General features: G+C 33.8%; 1 protein-coding gene across 1 annotated transcript in view; it reads left to right on the top strand.

Annotated features, from left to right (window-relative positions):
- The window catches only part of LOC132563463 (uncharacterized), a 39,970-nt gene extending 24,187 nt beyond the window's left edge, over positions 1-15,783 (top strand). Inside the window, exons 10-29 of the mRNA XM_060228222.1 lie at positions 2,995-3,138; positions 3,735-3,931; positions 4,767-4,894; positions 5,280-5,346; positions 5,545-5,627; positions 6,093-6,199; positions 6,603-6,725; positions 7,114-7,215; positions 7,871-7,975; positions 8,351-8,466; positions 9,076-9,114; positions 9,494-9,557; positions 10,230-10,336; positions 10,962-11,106; positions 11,303-11,380; positions 11,896-12,011; positions 12,493-12,579; positions 12,770-12,848; positions 13,007-13,182; positions 13,872-15,783. Of these exons, the coding sequence (XP_060084205.1) occupies positions 2,995-3,138; positions 3,735-3,931; positions 4,767-4,894; positions 5,280-5,346; positions 5,545-5,627; positions 6,093-6,199; positions 6,603-6,725; positions 7,114-7,215; positions 7,871-7,975; positions 8,351-8,466; positions 9,076-9,114; positions 9,494-9,557; positions 10,230-10,336; positions 10,962-11,106; positions 11,303-11,380; positions 11,896-12,011; positions 12,493-12,579; positions 12,770-12,848; positions 13,007-13,182; positions 13,872-14,034 (2,226 nt within the window). The 3' untranslated portion in view covers positions 14,035-15,783. The remainder of the gene's footprint in view (positions 1-2,994; positions 3,139-3,734; positions 3,932-4,766; positions 4,895-5,279; positions 5,347-5,544; positions 5,628-6,092; positions 6,200-6,602; positions 6,726-7,113; positions 7,216-7,870; positions 7,976-8,350; positions 8,467-9,075; positions 9,115-9,493; positions 9,558-10,229; positions 10,337-10,961; positions 11,107-11,302; positions 11,381-11,895; positions 12,012-12,492; positions 12,580-12,769; positions 12,849-13,006; positions 13,183-13,871) is intronic.
- Positions 15,784-16,741: the final 958 nt, after the last annotated feature.

Raw genomic sequence — 16,741 nt, 5'->3', positions numbered from 1 at the left:
GTACCCTTGTAGTGGACAGAATATCCTCTCAACAGCTAGACATGTGAAAAATGATGTATTAGGGATTCTGATTGAGATACTAACTGTTCAAATGATAAAATCTGACAGCATATTTTTCATCTTTAACATAACATTCATTAAGAGAACTTGAATTTTATTTTTCATTTTATTTTTTTTGTTCATGCTTTGTTCTTTTTTGAATTAGTGTAACTGCTTCAAATAACCAGTGAACTTATACTGTAGCGTGGCTTCTGCCATCGTTTCATGCATCTGTACATCAACTTTTTTCTGTAAATTACTTTGGTAAGGGAAATAGAGTGAAAGCTTTTTTTTTGCTTTTTTTTAATCTTTCAGGAAAGAGGACTCAATTCTGGACAAAATTGTTGGGTCTGATCACCCTGGAGAGGGATGGGGCCAAGTATGGAAACTCTTAGCTACTGATAGACAGGGATTTCTTGTTTTGGCCCTTTATGAGTGTATTATCATATCAATTATTACTTTATGAAAATCAATATTTATACAACAATAACATTTCATCCTCTAGATATTTTGTTACTGAGTTTAAAACGACCGAGTGCTATACTAGGTATCCAAATTAGTGACAGTAAATTCTTAAAACAATACTTCTACCAAAGACAGAACTCATGAGATGTAAACGGTATTCTACCAGAACAAATAAAAATTGTAGACTAGGCAATTATCTAGCAGTCCTCAAGGGTTTTCAACAATATGTTTCAAATTTTGTTTCCAACTCTTGTTATGAGATTTAGTAGTAACTTGCCTGGAATTGCCATTAGATGATGTTATTTCAACCTTTAAAAAAATCACTTGTGTACATAATCTGAAGGAGACATTTCATGATCGTGGCATGTAAACAATGAAGCAACTGTATACTAGATTTCTATATAGTTGTTAGCCCACTATCATCAAAAGGCAGCCGATTCAAATCACTTTGCTCTGTGGTCTGTCTTCCGTCCGTCCAATAACAATTTATGTTATAGCTATTTCTTTGGAAGTCCTGGATGGATCATTCTCAAATTCCATACGTAGGTTCCCATTGGTCCCTAGTTGTGCCTGTTTGATTTTGGGACTGATAAAAAGAACAAAATTGCCGACTTGCACTCATCTTGGATTTTTTCAGTGAAGTTGGTTATTGCTATTTCTTGAAAAGTAAGGCTCTCTCTCAAATTTCATAGAGAAACTTTGAAGTTACACTTTTTATAAGCCTTGTTGACCTTGTGACCTTTAAACTTGGGAGGGTTAAGGACCACAAATTTTGCAATTTTTATGATCCTGTAGGGAATAATGCCAATGACCAAGTTTGATTTCTATTGACTCATTCAGTTCTTCAGATGGAGCTAACATTTGAAAAGTTTAGTTACTTAATGAATGAGACACAACCTTCAAAGTGTTAATAACCTATGACCTTTGATCTTTTTTTATTGTTGTGTTCCTGACAAGTGAACCCAGTGACCACAAAAATTGGAATTCTGATGCCCCTTCAGGTATTGAAACGAGTCACCAAGTTTGATTGAAGTTTGCTTAGTGGTTCTTGAGAAGAAGCTGAAAATTGGCAATAGGTGACCTCTAGCCTTGAAATCTGCACAGAAAATTAAATGCTGTTTAAGATGATCACATTTGCAGTTTGTATAGTTGGGTTTTTGAATGGCACACATGATAACAAAAAGCACTTGCTGTAAATTTACATTTGCAAATGAAATAACTTTAATTCAGTTGATGCCAAGATTTTTATATCAAACAAATTAGATATTAGAAACATTTCTGAAATTGTTTGTTAATTGCACATATCTTGTCCTAGTGCTTGACTGTGTACAAATATATCGCAGGAAAAACCAAAAGTGTTGGAAACCATGAAATGCCTATATCAACATGTTTTAAAAATTGGTTTATTCTCCTTCGCATTCATAACAATTTTGTTAAAAAAACACTCTTCAGGATTAATTTTTATATTTAATTTTGTTTTAACTTACAGTAAAGGGAACAGCAAGATAAGTTATTTTCACTCAAACAAATAATCAGTTTACAAAATGGCTATTTTAACTATTATTGGTAAGGTAAAGATTACTCATTCACAGAGAATCCCAGACACCTTTTTAAGATAATGGTTCAGCAATCATTAAATGATAGGTTGGGTTTATATTGAGAATTCCAGAGACCTACATGATGTGACCAGTGTTAAAACTGTGTGGGAGTCCCATATCTTTTAATCCTAGAATTTTGATGGGACTTGATGGAATTTTTAGACATACTTGAATATTACATTGTAGGACCAATTGTGTTTAGCGAGAAATTTTATAGGGCTTATGAAAATAAATTATAGATTGATCACCATGTGACCATTCTCACAAAGGTCACTCTGACCTACATTTTTACCTTTGACCACATCAAAGAAAATATTTGTCCAGGCTCTGTATCCTACACTATCATCACTGGAACTTCATACTCGGGCTTGGTTTACCTTGGTGAGGTGGTGTGTCAGTAGGGGACTGTAATTCACCAAATTGCTTTGTTCACTTTAAAATATGCCATATTTCACACTTTCACTCTTCAGTATGTTGATGATTAGTAAAGTAAAAGAATTCAGTTTAAAGTTAACATTATCCAGTGGTACAAATGCTAAAAGGCATGCACTATATGTAAATTACTCTATATTACATCTTATACCTATGTTGGATATTGTGTTCGGGTAAAATAACGGGTCTCCTAATTTGTTTGAGGAACTTAGTGCGTGAAGTCAACGTCAAATACATTTTTGTTTGAGGGACTTTGTGTGTGGTGTCAATGTCAAATACATTGTACTTTGAGGGGCTTTGTGTGTGGAGTCAATGTCAAATACATTTTACTTTGAAGGACTTTGTGTGTGGAGTCAATGTCAAATTCATTTTACTTTGAAGGACTTTGTATGTGGAATCAACATCAAATACATTTTAGTTTGAGGGACATTCACTCAAAGTGACACACCTCTGTTTCTAGGTGATGGGTTGCTGCAATAAAGTAACAGGCTCTCAGCTGGTTCGACCTGGAGTCAAGATACCATTCATGGCCCTTTGTGAGGTCCATCGTAAACGATTACGTCTACATCAGTGTTGTCCAGGCTGTGGTCATTTCTGTACACAGGTATGTTCCACACTGTGAGCAGTTCATCCACTACAAATTACTTATCATATTTCAGTGTTCAAATCAACCAGTACAAAGAATTGAATCAGCCAGTGAAAAGATTTCAACTCAAATTTAATTCAGATCAACAGTACAAAGAATTCAAATCAACAGTACAAAGAATTCAAAGAATTCAAATCAACAGTACAAAAAATTCAAATCAACAGTACAAAGAATTCAAATCAACAGTACAAAGAATTCAAATCAACAGTACAAAGAATTCAAATCAACAGTACAAAGAATTCAGATATGTGTGGAACCGAGGAACATAACATTTTGTAGCGTATGTCATGATTGGGTTTATGATATCAAAATAATCATATCATTATCCTGCTTGATATTATTTTCAAAAATAGGCAGGAGAAGGGGGAGGAAAGGATAATCTTTTTAACAGATCACTTTACATAACATTATCAGTTTGAAATGCTGTTCAATGATAATCCTCTGAAATCAAATCAGAAGCAGTTGGTGAACTTTGACATTAAGAGTATCCTTATTGACGTTCACAACGACATGTTTCTACTGTTTGTAAGTCTGTATCTCATTGCTTTTTTCAGGGCAAGTTTTACCATTGTAAGAAGGAAGGGTCTGTATCTGTTCATCACTTCCATAAACAATGTCAGGTACTGAAGGGAGGCAAGTATTACTGCCCTCACTGTGGAGAAGAGTCTCAGCAGTTTGAAGTGTCCTTGTCATTAGAGGAGCCTGGCACAGAGAGCCAGTCAGAGGAAAAACCCAATGCCAGGGCAGCACAGTGAGTACACAGTGGTGTTTACATGCTGTAGAGAAATTAATGGCAGTTTAAGGTGATGGTTGTGTAGATATTAGAAATTACAATATCATGATGTCGGGGATCTTTGAGAATTTGTGTTATATCAGTAACATAATACATTAATTCTTTCATCCTTTTCACTTTTAAGTATTTTCTGACCCGATAGGTGTAATAGGTTTATCTTGCCAGGCATAAATTTTATCTTTTGGTGTCAAAACCGAAATATCACATTTTCAGTCGATGTCATATGTTGGTAATTGAGAATGAGCAAGAGTTAAAACTATATAATGTAACTATTTCTCGATAAAAATTTATAGTTCATCATGCAAATTTGTGACAAAAATTGCAAAATTGAGTAATTAGCAGGAAATTAGTTTATATACCAGATACCTTTATTGTTACTGGTCTGTAGTGGTTAAGAAAACACATTTATTTCAAGGTATGATCCATGACATTGCCTCTACTGCCAAAAGAAACACAGAATTACACACACACATGGTACTTGTGGTGAATATTTATATTGAATAGCAGGAATTTAATTGAAATTTGTTCATACAGGGTTTTCCATAAGAGCCGGTTGCCGGCCAATTTGACCGGCTACTTTGATCATTTGGCCGCCTACACCAATCCAGTTCCGAAATTATGTTCCGTACACGTACACGGCAGGCCAGCCTCCTACTTTCACTACACAGCCTACTACTAACAAAATTATGGAAAACCCTGTCATATAAAGTGAAGGCCATCAGATTAATTAACATAGTAGATTGTATCAAGAACATGAAAATGTGTTTAAACTTATCCTTTCTGTCATTTCTAGTGGAAACAGAGCCAAGATTTCCATCCATGCTCATACATACAGATCATTCCTGAAACCAGAAAAGGATCCAAGTGAAGACCAGATAACTGCCTCCCATAAACTTTCTAGTGATAAAACACTGTCCACAGGTATACAGACATCATTAACTCTACCATTTCAGATTTGTACTCTCTCTTCTATGATATAAATGGTTTTAGTGAATTCAAAAGCAAGTAAGAAAATATTATCTTTTCTTCACATTAAATGCATTCTGATGAAAACCTGGATACTACCAAAGGTCACATAAAAAAGAGAGAAATAAGAGGTGAGGATGGGGGAGGAAAAGCAGTTTACGTCTGAAGAAAATTAAATTTTAGACCGTTTTTGAAGATTTTATATCCACTTAAGATCATTCTCAGTAGTAATGGCTTCAAGAATATATTACACTAGAGTATTGGGGTAAATTGGACAGTCCTCCCAACCCAGAACCAAAATCTACAATTATACAATTAATAGGATGTGTTTTTTGTGTAGGTGGAGTTCCTATTGGACCAGACAAAAATGCCCTTGAAAAGGTCATAAACAGCTTGGCTGTTGAAAGGTACTTATATATTTCAAAGTCTTTTAATACACATAATTCCACACAGATTCTGGACAATTTGAAATTTTATAATCATTAAGTAAAATATTCAGATATATATATAATTTGTTTTCCTGTCACTTTACCAAAGCCTTTTATATAAAAATCACATATATCAAGGTAGACTTTTGGATGTTGCTCATTTTGGTTTATTTCCAGGCCACTGAAGTACCGTAAATTGCCGAAATCTATGTACAACCCAGCGTATGAGGGAGACTTGGAAAAGATAATCTTCATGATTGGTTAGTTTTGGGTTTTTTAACAGAAATTGTGTGATTTTTACAGTTACATATTATATTTTCAGTAAAAAAATCATTTAGAACCTGAACAAGTTTGTTTTATATAGAATGTATAAACATGTAAAAGAAATTAGTTCAAATTGTCATTACAAATGTCAGATCAATCTACATCTTGCTCTACACACTGCTGAATAAGTGATCATCTTTTAAACATTTTCATATGGCACATTTGGTTTAAATGAAGCTAAACGTTTGATGGGTTTGGTTTATGTTTTCTGTATTTTCCGGTATACTAGCCACAGCCGAGTTTTACCATTCTTTTCGATTTGATCCACATATAAGCTGTACCCTTTCTCATGAAGTAGTAACTGTTACATTGACCAAAGTTTGTTGATATAACAGACAACGGAGGGCAATTATCAAGATTGTCAGTGAAATATTTAATAAAGATTGCAAATGAAATTGCAGTGGATGGTTTTGATCCCAATGAGAAGTATGAGGACTACGACAACCAAACTTCATTACACGCTGCAGCTATTGGAGGAAGTCTACCTGTTGTTCACCTGCTTATACAGGTAAGTTGTTGTGTACTTGTGAGTAGTGGTATGATTTAAACTCAAAGTTTAAACTAAGTTTATTTATCAAATATACTTTAATAAAGGAAGGTTTTCTGTTTTGTGATTACTTCAGAAGGAAAATTTATAATTCTGATAAATGTTTGTAAAATTAATATGTAATGGTGAGAGGACTGGGAATGAAGAGGTTGAATATATTAATTATGTTTCAGAGTTTAGCTCTCAGGAAGATCTCAAACTACTCACTTTATTTACCAAATAACAGTTGGTTATGTATACAGCTAGCAAAGTGAAACAAATAATCATGTTTACATTCCAACTTCTCAGGCAATATTTCCTCGTTAATTCTTGTAAGAAGGGAGATAACTCCTGTATTATCTCAAATGCATACTGTTTACCACAGGCAGGGGCATCAATCCACAAAATAGACAAGGAGATGAAGACTCCCCTAATGTATGCAGCAGAAAACAACCATGTCAATATAGTTCAATACTTCCTCAAGATGGATGCTGATGTTACGTTAAGGGTATGTCTGTTTTAGTGGTCATCTTAACGAGGACAAAGAACCTGTTTGTTAAAAATTGCTGACAAATTTCACTTTTTTGTCAAATTGCACAACAAATTTTTCACTGTTTGTCAACATTGTCATATGAATTTGTGGAATTAGAGTACTCATTGACAAATTTTTTTGTTTTTATCTGTCAGAGGTTGATGGCAAAGAAAAAAGTGTAATTGGTTGTTCAAATAAAAATGTGAATGACATTTTCTTTCAAACATTCTTTAATTAAGTGGATATGCAATGTAGAAATGTATGTTCTTGAGCAATTTTTCTAAACTATGAGTTTTGCTAAGAAATGCTCTTTTTACGATGCGTACACAATCTGTGATTATAACAAGGATGGTGACTGTTTCAGGCTGAGGATGGTATGACTGTACTACATTATGCCGCCAAAGCTGGTCATGTGGAAGTGCTCAAGTTACTTCTGAAGGCAGACAAGATTGACATTAACGTACAGGTAAAATTAATTCTACTTTGTAGTTTTAGCTGTGGAGAAGGAGATAGAACTATTATTTTTTGTATAAACTTGTGTGGTGAAAGTTGTTCAATCTGACTCCAGGACACAGTAGTGCATTGGAATGGATTTACTGTTGAGCTTAGCCAGAATTTTCTAGAAACATTTGATCAGTCCTTTTTATTGGATTGTAATCTCAATCTGGCTAAACCATGGATGTCCTATAATATTGGGCACAGTTTGAGATGAATAGTTTTAAACGGCATTTGGATTTTAGAATGTTTGTACCTATACACTAATTTTCAAGAACAGGTAAAAATTATTGGATGGAACCAACTGAAGTTAAATTATGTTGTGCACGGAATTATTTTATTATATGAAAAGTTTAATTACTTCATATTAAAAGGTATCAGGACTTGAATTACTGATCACGCCTTTTTCAAGGGGCTCTGTGGGGACAAATATGGGCCCCATTCCCAAATAGATTTCATGATATTGTCAAATTCCCAAAATTCATAGTCTACTCCTCTAAAGTTTCTTTCCAGTTACCTTTCTTTAGTTTTCCCAAAATGAGTGAGTGGAAAAAAGCCCTGCTGACATGTTAAATGATTTGTTACAATAAACAAGTACGTTTGATTATTTTTTGCAATTTTTCTAGGATGATGGTGGTTGGACACCGATTATTTGGGCATCTGAACACAAATATGTGAATGCAGTGAAATATTTAGTGAAGAATGGTGCTGATCCTAATCTCAAAGATAAGGTAAGGACTTGTCTCCGGAGGATGAATAAACTTTGATATCGTCATTACATAGTAAATTTTGATAGTTGGCATTCAATTTTTCCTGCAATTGAAATATTTTAACCTATTTCCTATACTATTTTTCAAAATTTCCCTCTTCATTTAACATATTGATTAAAAAAACATACAAACAAAAGGAAAAGATTTTCCAAAATTTAAACTGAAATAATATCTTTGATGTAAAAAATGCATGGCTACCCTCATTAAAAAAAAAAAGAAAAAAAAGGGTCTTCTCTAATAAGGAGAGGAATCTGCAAGGTTCAAATGCAGACATGTAATCTAGAACTCGGTATTCAAGATTGAAACCTCAATATATGATGACTATTTCATAAATAGGAGGAGAATACAAGTCTTCACTGGGCTGCCTTCTCAGGTAGTGTGGATATCGCCGAAATATTTCTGAATGCAGGCTGTGATTTAGAGACTCCAAATGAACATGGAGACCGTCCATTGTAAGTACACACTTCACCATACATATAGTGGTTTAATATTTGACCATAGGGTCATAGGTAAGCAGTTGATGAAATGTGGTGGTGTTCATGAGTGAGACATTGTTTCTATCTAATGAAGATAAGTTATGGTCTGTGTAGGATATGATGATGTAAATGCTGTAGTATTTTCATGGCATAAGACTACTGGTAAATCACTTTTTTTTCGTGGGGCTCAATTCAATGGTTTTTCAAAACAAATACTAATATTGTGTATATTGTGGACACTTGAGATAAATATAGTTCAGTAAAATTACTTTCTTGTTCTTGGATGTAGAATTCTTGGATTGAGAATACCCATGAAATCATTGAAAAATCTGTCATAAAAACAAACGATTTGATGGTATAAATAACCACATTCTGTTTGCAAAAGATGAGGCCACTATTTGGGAAACTGAGATCAATATTTCAAACAAAATTTAATCTGGAGCATCCTGAAGGGGACTTGTATGTTAGTTGTTTTGTTAGGGATGAATGGATTTAATGGAATTGTTTGCAATGTAATTTTCTAAAACTTCTATCATTGAAAACAAAATGGATGAAAGTAATCATGTAATGGTGTTTGTTTTTCAGACACATTGCAGCACGACAAGATCACTATGAGTGTGTAGTGTAAGTATGCTCTGTCAACATTACTCTGCAACATAATATGTCAAGGTTTTACTATGTGCATTTAGAAATAAAAGTTGTCTTTTAAAGATGTTGAAAAATAATGTTCTTGTCAGTGAAATTAATATATCATCCCAATTCAGTCTATAATTTTGTGTTACATTATGAAATTTAAAAATGTTTCCTCAGAGAAGGTATGCTATAAAATATTGCACACATCCCAACATGTCAAAAAGTTTTATTGAAGGTCAGAGACCTGTCATAACAAATTTGGTACTTAATTGATCTGTTTTGGAATGAATTTATATTGAAAACTTTATAGTTTACTAGTAAAATTGACTAAAAAACACTTAGATTAATATGATACATGTGTATGTTTCAGCTTATTCCTAGCTCGTGGTGCTGATGTGGAAGCTAAAAATAACGAAAATGAAGTGCCTATCCAGGTAGGAGAGTGGATGGGAGCGATAATGTGTAACTGAAATGATGATTTGATATGTATGAGTAGACTACAGGAACTAAATCTCATTGTTACAATTTAATTATTGTTTATCATTTTTTGGGGTAAGTCGATGAGCTTTGTAGTGAAAATCATGGAAAATAAGAAATATTTGTCATTCTAAGTAGTTAATGGGAGGTAACTACAGCAAAATCATTTACTTGTTTGCAGTACCATTAAGAAAGGTAATATGACCATAGATAATTTTTCCTAATCCTCCAAAAGATCATTCTCAATACTCAGGAGTTATGATACCTTTCGCTCTCTGCACCACTGGAACATTTCATGGCAAAATTGGAGGTTTTAATGAAATAATTTGATTGGTTCTGATAAAAAACACTGACCAATCACAGGCTGATATGCGCCTTTTGAAGATTACAATGGAGCAATACCGAACTTTAAAGCCAGCACAATAAACCATTTGATGTACATGAAAGGACCAAACTAGTCTTGTCTTCTTGCTCATAAAGCTTCGCACGTTGAACCCTTCAATTTTGCCTTGACATATTACAGGGCTGAAGAGGGGGAAAGTGATCGTAATCCCTGGAGTATCAAGGATGCCAACAGATCTCCCACTATATTTCTAAAGATTGATTGAGTTTTTCTTATTTCCTTTCAGTGTTGTCTGAATGAAAACAGTCCTGTCTGGTTGGCTCTAAGAGTTAACAAACAGCTGAAAGGATTTGCTGCAGCCAGAATGGGCAGGCCAGAGAGGTTGATTCATAGGTATTAACAATTTTTAGCTCACCTGGTCCAAAGAACTAGTGAGCTTATGTCAAGGCATGACATAAGTCTGTCAGCTTTGTAGGAGAAATCGCCACTAGACATTAACGACTGGGCAGACTTTTACTAAGTTTGGTCAGAAGCATTCTTATGGGAAGTGGAACAAAGTTTGTAAAAAGGTTGGTTCTTAGACCTCTGGGGCCTGAGGGATGGGCCCCCAAAATGGAAATTATGCAAGCTCTATAAAATCCTATTCATCCTTAAGGAATGAATTGATATTGCTCAAATTTGGTCTAAAGCTTTTTAGGTGAAGGAGAATAAATTTTGTGTAAATGGTAGGTCTCTGCCTCCTTGGAAGGGAGAGGTGGTGCCCAATAGGGAAAAACCTCCCCCTGCAAGAATTATTTGATTTGGCTTAAATTTGGTCTGAAGCATTTTTTGATGAAGGGGAATAATTTTTTTGTAAATGGCAGAGCTTGACCCCTTGGGACAGGAGGGTTGGTGCTCAATAGGAGAATAAAGTAAGAATTACATCCACATAAATGGAGAACTCAATAACAAGGTGGTCTTAACATTATTGAAATGAGACTTCTATCATTACTGAATGAAAGTTATTTTGTTGTGATAGGGATGTGTCAATGGGTAGAGAAAACATTCCAATAGCAGTAGTGAATGGTACAGACGATGATCCCATACCAACAGATTTCCAGTACATTACAGAGAATGTGGAAACAGTTGACCTAAATATCAACAGGACCATCAGTAGTCTACAGGTAGGTCAGGCAGTCCTCATTATACGTATCATTATCATATCTGAAGGAATTTGGAACTGAAGTTTTGTAGCCTTTTAACCAACAAACAAGTCAAGTCTCTATGACAATATGTGATATTTTTGTGACTACTGGCTTTTAATTATTGGTTTTTGTTATATGGAGATGCCTGTTGTGAATTATTGTTGTTTGTTTACAGAGTTGTCGCTGTAGTGATAATTGTTCCTCCATGTTCTGTGTGTGTGGACGCAACAGTGTCAAGTGCTGGTATGACCGTGTAAGCTGTTTACTCCTTCTCTTTCCAAACAATATCAAATCAAGTTGTGTGAAAGATACTTTTCATCCTAAATCTTATTTGTTAACATTAATACCAAATTAGAGTTCATGCCTACAGATACAAACACTTGTCTTTTCAATAGTTGATACCATTATGTCTATATTGACCATAAAAAGTCAATGTCATAATCATACAGCCCTTTGATTGGATGGCTGAAAGATAGAATTGGTACTCTTGATTTCTTATAGGACAACTGTTAACTGTATTGATATTATGAAAGCAGTGTTTAGCATTAGAAAGATATGATTTGAACATCACATAGTTAAGCATCATTACAAATAAGGCATTTATTGTGATGTTTTTCAGTTTGGTCAATACAAGTTTAAACTGCAATAAAAATAATGATGTTACTATTGCCTAAAATATTTATCTATTTGTTTACACTTTTGAAGGCTTCTTGGTTTTAACATTGATATGTACACATCATTAATAGTTTGATTCACACTTTTTTGTAGGGTTGTCGACTTTTACCAGACTTCAACATGTTGGAGCCTCCATTGATATTTGAGTGTAATAAAGCCTGTCGGTGTTGGAGCACTTGTAACAATCGTGTAGTCCAGATGGGAATAGCGTAAGCTTATTTGTCTGTATTTCATTAACAATCTGAAAAAAAAATCCTCAGTATCATTTGTCTGTCAAAGATATGTGATAATCATAAGGGAGTGTAGTGATGTGACCCTGTCCTGTAACTAAATACTTAAGTTCTACAGATATCATAATGCAAGGGAGATAATTTGGCTTTCTTTAATGAGCCTGCAAACATTACCAGTTATCTCTCTTACTCTGTCCCGTTATTGGTGTCTCAACATCTTGGTGGTTATGATTGTTTTCAAGCAGTGCCCATACATAGCACTCTAAGGAGAAAAACTGACACCTTATAACTATGACTTTAAAAAACTTGTGTTAAGATTTGAGAAAGATAAGTGATCGATTTAGGTTGCTTTAACATGCTGTCAGTGTTTTAGAAGGGGAATCAGACCAGAGTGAAAAATGTTAATTGTGATATGTGATGAAATTTTTATATATTTATATATATATATTGTGTGTAACAGGAGCCGACTGCAGATGGTGAAAACTCATGGCCGTGGCTGGGGAGTTAAATCACTGTTAGATATACCAAAGGGCACATTTATTTGCGAGTGAGTGCAAAGTACTGTTTAACTTGCTATTTATCATATTTGTGTATGCTTTAATTGATACAAAAAAATTCAGTTTTTTACCTTTTTCAAAAAAAATTTAAATGAACACCTCATTCACATAGTATTTTTTTCTTTTCTCAATTTTTCCCCCTTTTTTTGACTGCATTTTAAAATTGGTTTCCTTATACAGGTATATTGGTGAACTCATCTCAGATTCCGAAGCAGACAGTAGAGAGGATGATTCCTACCTGTTTGACCTCGACAATAGGGTATGTAGGCAAGCTGTATCTAACATATATGTTTAACTTTTTACATGGTAATTACATCCTTATTGCAACAGATAAGGTTTATCTCCTATACAATAGGGAAATTGTATATTTATTTTTAAAAAATTAAAGCAAAATTAATTGAATCATCTGTCTTGCAGGATGGAGACACCTACTGCATTGACGCTCGTCGCTATGGCAACATCAGTCGTTTCATCAACCACCTTTGCGAACCAAACCTGATTCCAGTCAAGGTGTTTGTGGAGCACCAGGATCTTCGCTTCCCTCGGATATGTTTCTTCTCCTCACGTGATATCAAATCAGATGAAGAGCTTGGGTCAGTTGATAAACATTTTTATAGAGATTTTGAAATGTAACATGTTGATGTTTATATGACTTCAATGGTTGTGTTTCACCACTGCTGTTGACTGGTTTTCAGTAGGAGGTATACCTTACTTCTTATTTTTGAAGATGAAACATCTTTAGATGCATATGACACCATGAAAGATGTTCAGTAATTTGCCAATTTGGACTGGTTGTAGTTAGGACTTTTCAATGTAGAACAATCATGATTAATGCTTGGAACATTGTTTACACTGACTACAACATGGCAGTACTTTTGAATGTTTGCCAGTGATGAAAAGAAAGGCTTAAGAAAGCTAGTAAAACATTTAAAAATGTAAAATTGAGTACAGTATAAAATCATTTTAAAACAATAAGTATAATTTGTACTAAACATGTGTGATGAGGTACACATGTTTTAATGTAGTTATTCAGTAAACACGTTTTTACTCATATGATACAATAGATTGTAACAAAAATTTACAATGTACTGGTATTGTAAGCATCACACAGTCATTTATCATTCTCTTGAAGCAGGCATTTACCAACCATGTGCTGGGAAATTGTCACATGCTGAGGACCAACCTGGCAGCTGCATATTGTGCCAGTTTATTTAAGTTTCAATGTACATTATGTATTTAAATGTTTAAATACAGGTTGGATAATTATTGTATTTCTCCACAGGTTTGATTATGGAGAGAAGTTCTGGATGATTAAATGGAAGCAGTTTACATGTGCCTGTGGCTCACCAAAGTGTAAATATTCTAATGAAACTATCCAGAAAACTCTGGAGGACTATCGCCTTCGACACGAGGAGGAAGGAATCGGTGAAGGTGGAACCACGTAGTTGTAACTAGAGGGACCATTCAGCAATTGTAGGATAAAGCAAGGATTAATTGGAGTAGACTTGTTTGTATGTGTGCTATTAAATGTGGATTACTATTTTGTTATGAATACAATATCACTTTCGGTTTAAAGTTGTGTCACAAATGTACTCACAAATATGTATGGGCAGTTTATGTGTAGTAATTGTTGAACTAGATGTATATGAATGGAACACTTGTGGTTTTGATTTGTTGATTGTTGAAGGGGCAGCTGTCAAAATGAAACTTTATAACTCATTAAACTGATATGGATGTAGGATTGGTATAGATGTAGGTTTTGATGGCCATCTCAGTGTCTCAAATTGTTACAAAACTGGTGAATGTTGGAACAAATGTTCACTTGTAAAACATTTCCTGGCTTTAAAATAAATATTTTGGATATTCAATTTCATAATTCCCAGCAAAATAGTGTTTTAAAGTTTAGAATTTTGATAACACAAGCATCAGTACCATTGGATCAACTATTGCAGCATCAGCATTCTTCAGTGTGGTTTAGCTTTCTGGTATATATGCTGTTTTAGTTTATTGTATCTATATGGTGTAGAGTCTATAGGATTTCTTCTCTATGATCACTGACCTTCACCTTCTGATATCTTGTGGTCACTTTCTTGACTGGGTAAAATCCATGATGACTGTCCTTCACCTCACATTCTAGTAACCATGGTGACTGACCACCTGACCTTTACCTTGCTTTCTGGTATCCTTTGTAAATGACCTTCATCACACATTCTAGTATCCTTGGTAACTGACCTTCACTTCAAATTCGAGTATCCTTGGTAACTGACCTTCACACATTCTAGTATCCTTGGTAACTGACCTTCACACATTCTAGTATCCTTGGTAACTGACCTTCACTTCAAATTCTAGTATCCTTGATAACTGACCTTCACACATTCTAGTATTCTTGGTAACTGACCTTCATCTCACATTCTAGTATCTTTGGTAACTGACCTTCACACATTCTAGTATCCTTGGTAACTGACCTTCACTTCAAATTCTAGTATCCTTGATAACTGACCTTCACACATTCTAGTATTCTTGGTAACTGACCTTCATCTCACATTCTAGTATCCTTTGGTGACCTTCTAGCAGATGCTGTCACTAGTATTCACATTCTAGTATTCATATATCAGTTGATGCCAGTTGGTGGAGGTAAAAGTGCTTCACTTTTAAATATATTAGTCAGTTGATGTTTTGTGGGTCATACTTGCAAAATGAAGCTCCAGATGGTGTAAATGTCACAATGTGTTCACTCCTCAATATTATAACCAATAAGGAATGTATGAATTATCAGCATACTGGGTATGGTGAATTGTTCTGTATATTTGCAAAACAACATCTATGTTCAGAGTTTTGTTATTTAATACTGATCTGTCTGGTGTTATTTATGTTGTTGCTATTGCAGCATGTACATATTATTGGGTTCATATGAAATTGGAATTATGCTGTAGATTGAAATATTAATATAATAACTAGTAATCATATTTTAAAAGATAGCATTTTGCTTTGCTTATTTTTTAAGACATGCTATTTTATTTGGGACATGAAGAATTAATTTAAGAATGATTCTGATAGCATTTGATGCTTGTATCTAGAAATGTAAAGTGATCATCATTAAAGAATAATTAGAAGTTTGTGCTACAGAAAATGGTTTTTGTCATTAAAAGTAAAATTTAAAAAAAAAAAAAAAAAAAGCAGAATTCAGCATCGATTTTAAGACCATACATTTCAAAAGTAAAATCCTTATTGTTAAAAGTAAGCTTTTTCTTTAATAGAATTCCTTTACAAAAGAAATGCTAGCCATTTTATTGATAAGGACATATTTGTTTTTGTAGACATAATTTGGTTTTGTGAAAGGTCATTATTTCGCAGCCAAGCTAATAATGTATAGAGTGCAGGTTTGTATATAATTTATTTGTGCATACTTTTATGTCATAATTTTTTTTTTTTTTTTTTTCCATTGCATCTTTCATTTTGTTTTAGGCATACTTGTCCATTGTATGAACTGGAATGTACAGTATCAGCTTAAGTTTTAGAATATATACTTTATATATACCTAACTTACATTCTTTGCTCTTTTCATTTGACATTTGTTTACTTTGTTAAAAAAAAATCTTATGGAAGTAGTCAGACATCACTTTTTCTCTTTTTATTAAACATGACATCTAATATGAGAGCAGAACTTCAAAGTAACTTAATATTAATAGGATGTAATATCCTACTACTTTATTTTCTATCAGTTATAGATGCAGATAGAGAAGTTGCAGTTGATGTGACAGCTTTCTAAATGCACATACTATTCAGTAATGTGAAGAAGTTTACACATGGTAATTTGAAAAAAATCTTATACTGACAAATGGATCAAAGTGGGACTTTCAAGAATTCTCATAGTAGAATTTTTACCGTGGAATCTGCCTTATGAAAAAGTTTGTTTCATTGACATTTTTAATTGTCATGATACATGACAAAATGCAGTGAGATGATAATCATGTTTTAAGTAAGTATTCTCGTTTAATATACTTAGTGTATGTACTTATCTGAATAATGAACAATATGTTTGAAGCAATTTTGATTCAAATCAACGTAATCTGTCCCACAATGTTATAGATTCTGGGGACACGTTAAAGAGCATTATTACGCAGTGATCATCTGGTTTCCAATACCAACAAG

The sequence above is a fragment of the Ylistrum balloti genome, unplaced genomic scaffold, assembly GCF_031769215.1.
Source record: "Ylistrum balloti isolate Yb309-2 unplaced genomic scaffold, AGI_CSIRO_Ybal_v1 Utg371740, whole genome shotgun sequence".
Taxonomy (NCBI): Eukaryota; Metazoa; Mollusca; class Bivalvia; order Pectinida; family Pectinidae; genus Ylistrum; species Ylistrum balloti.
This window is presented reverse-complemented; position numbering and strand designations above follow the sequence as displayed.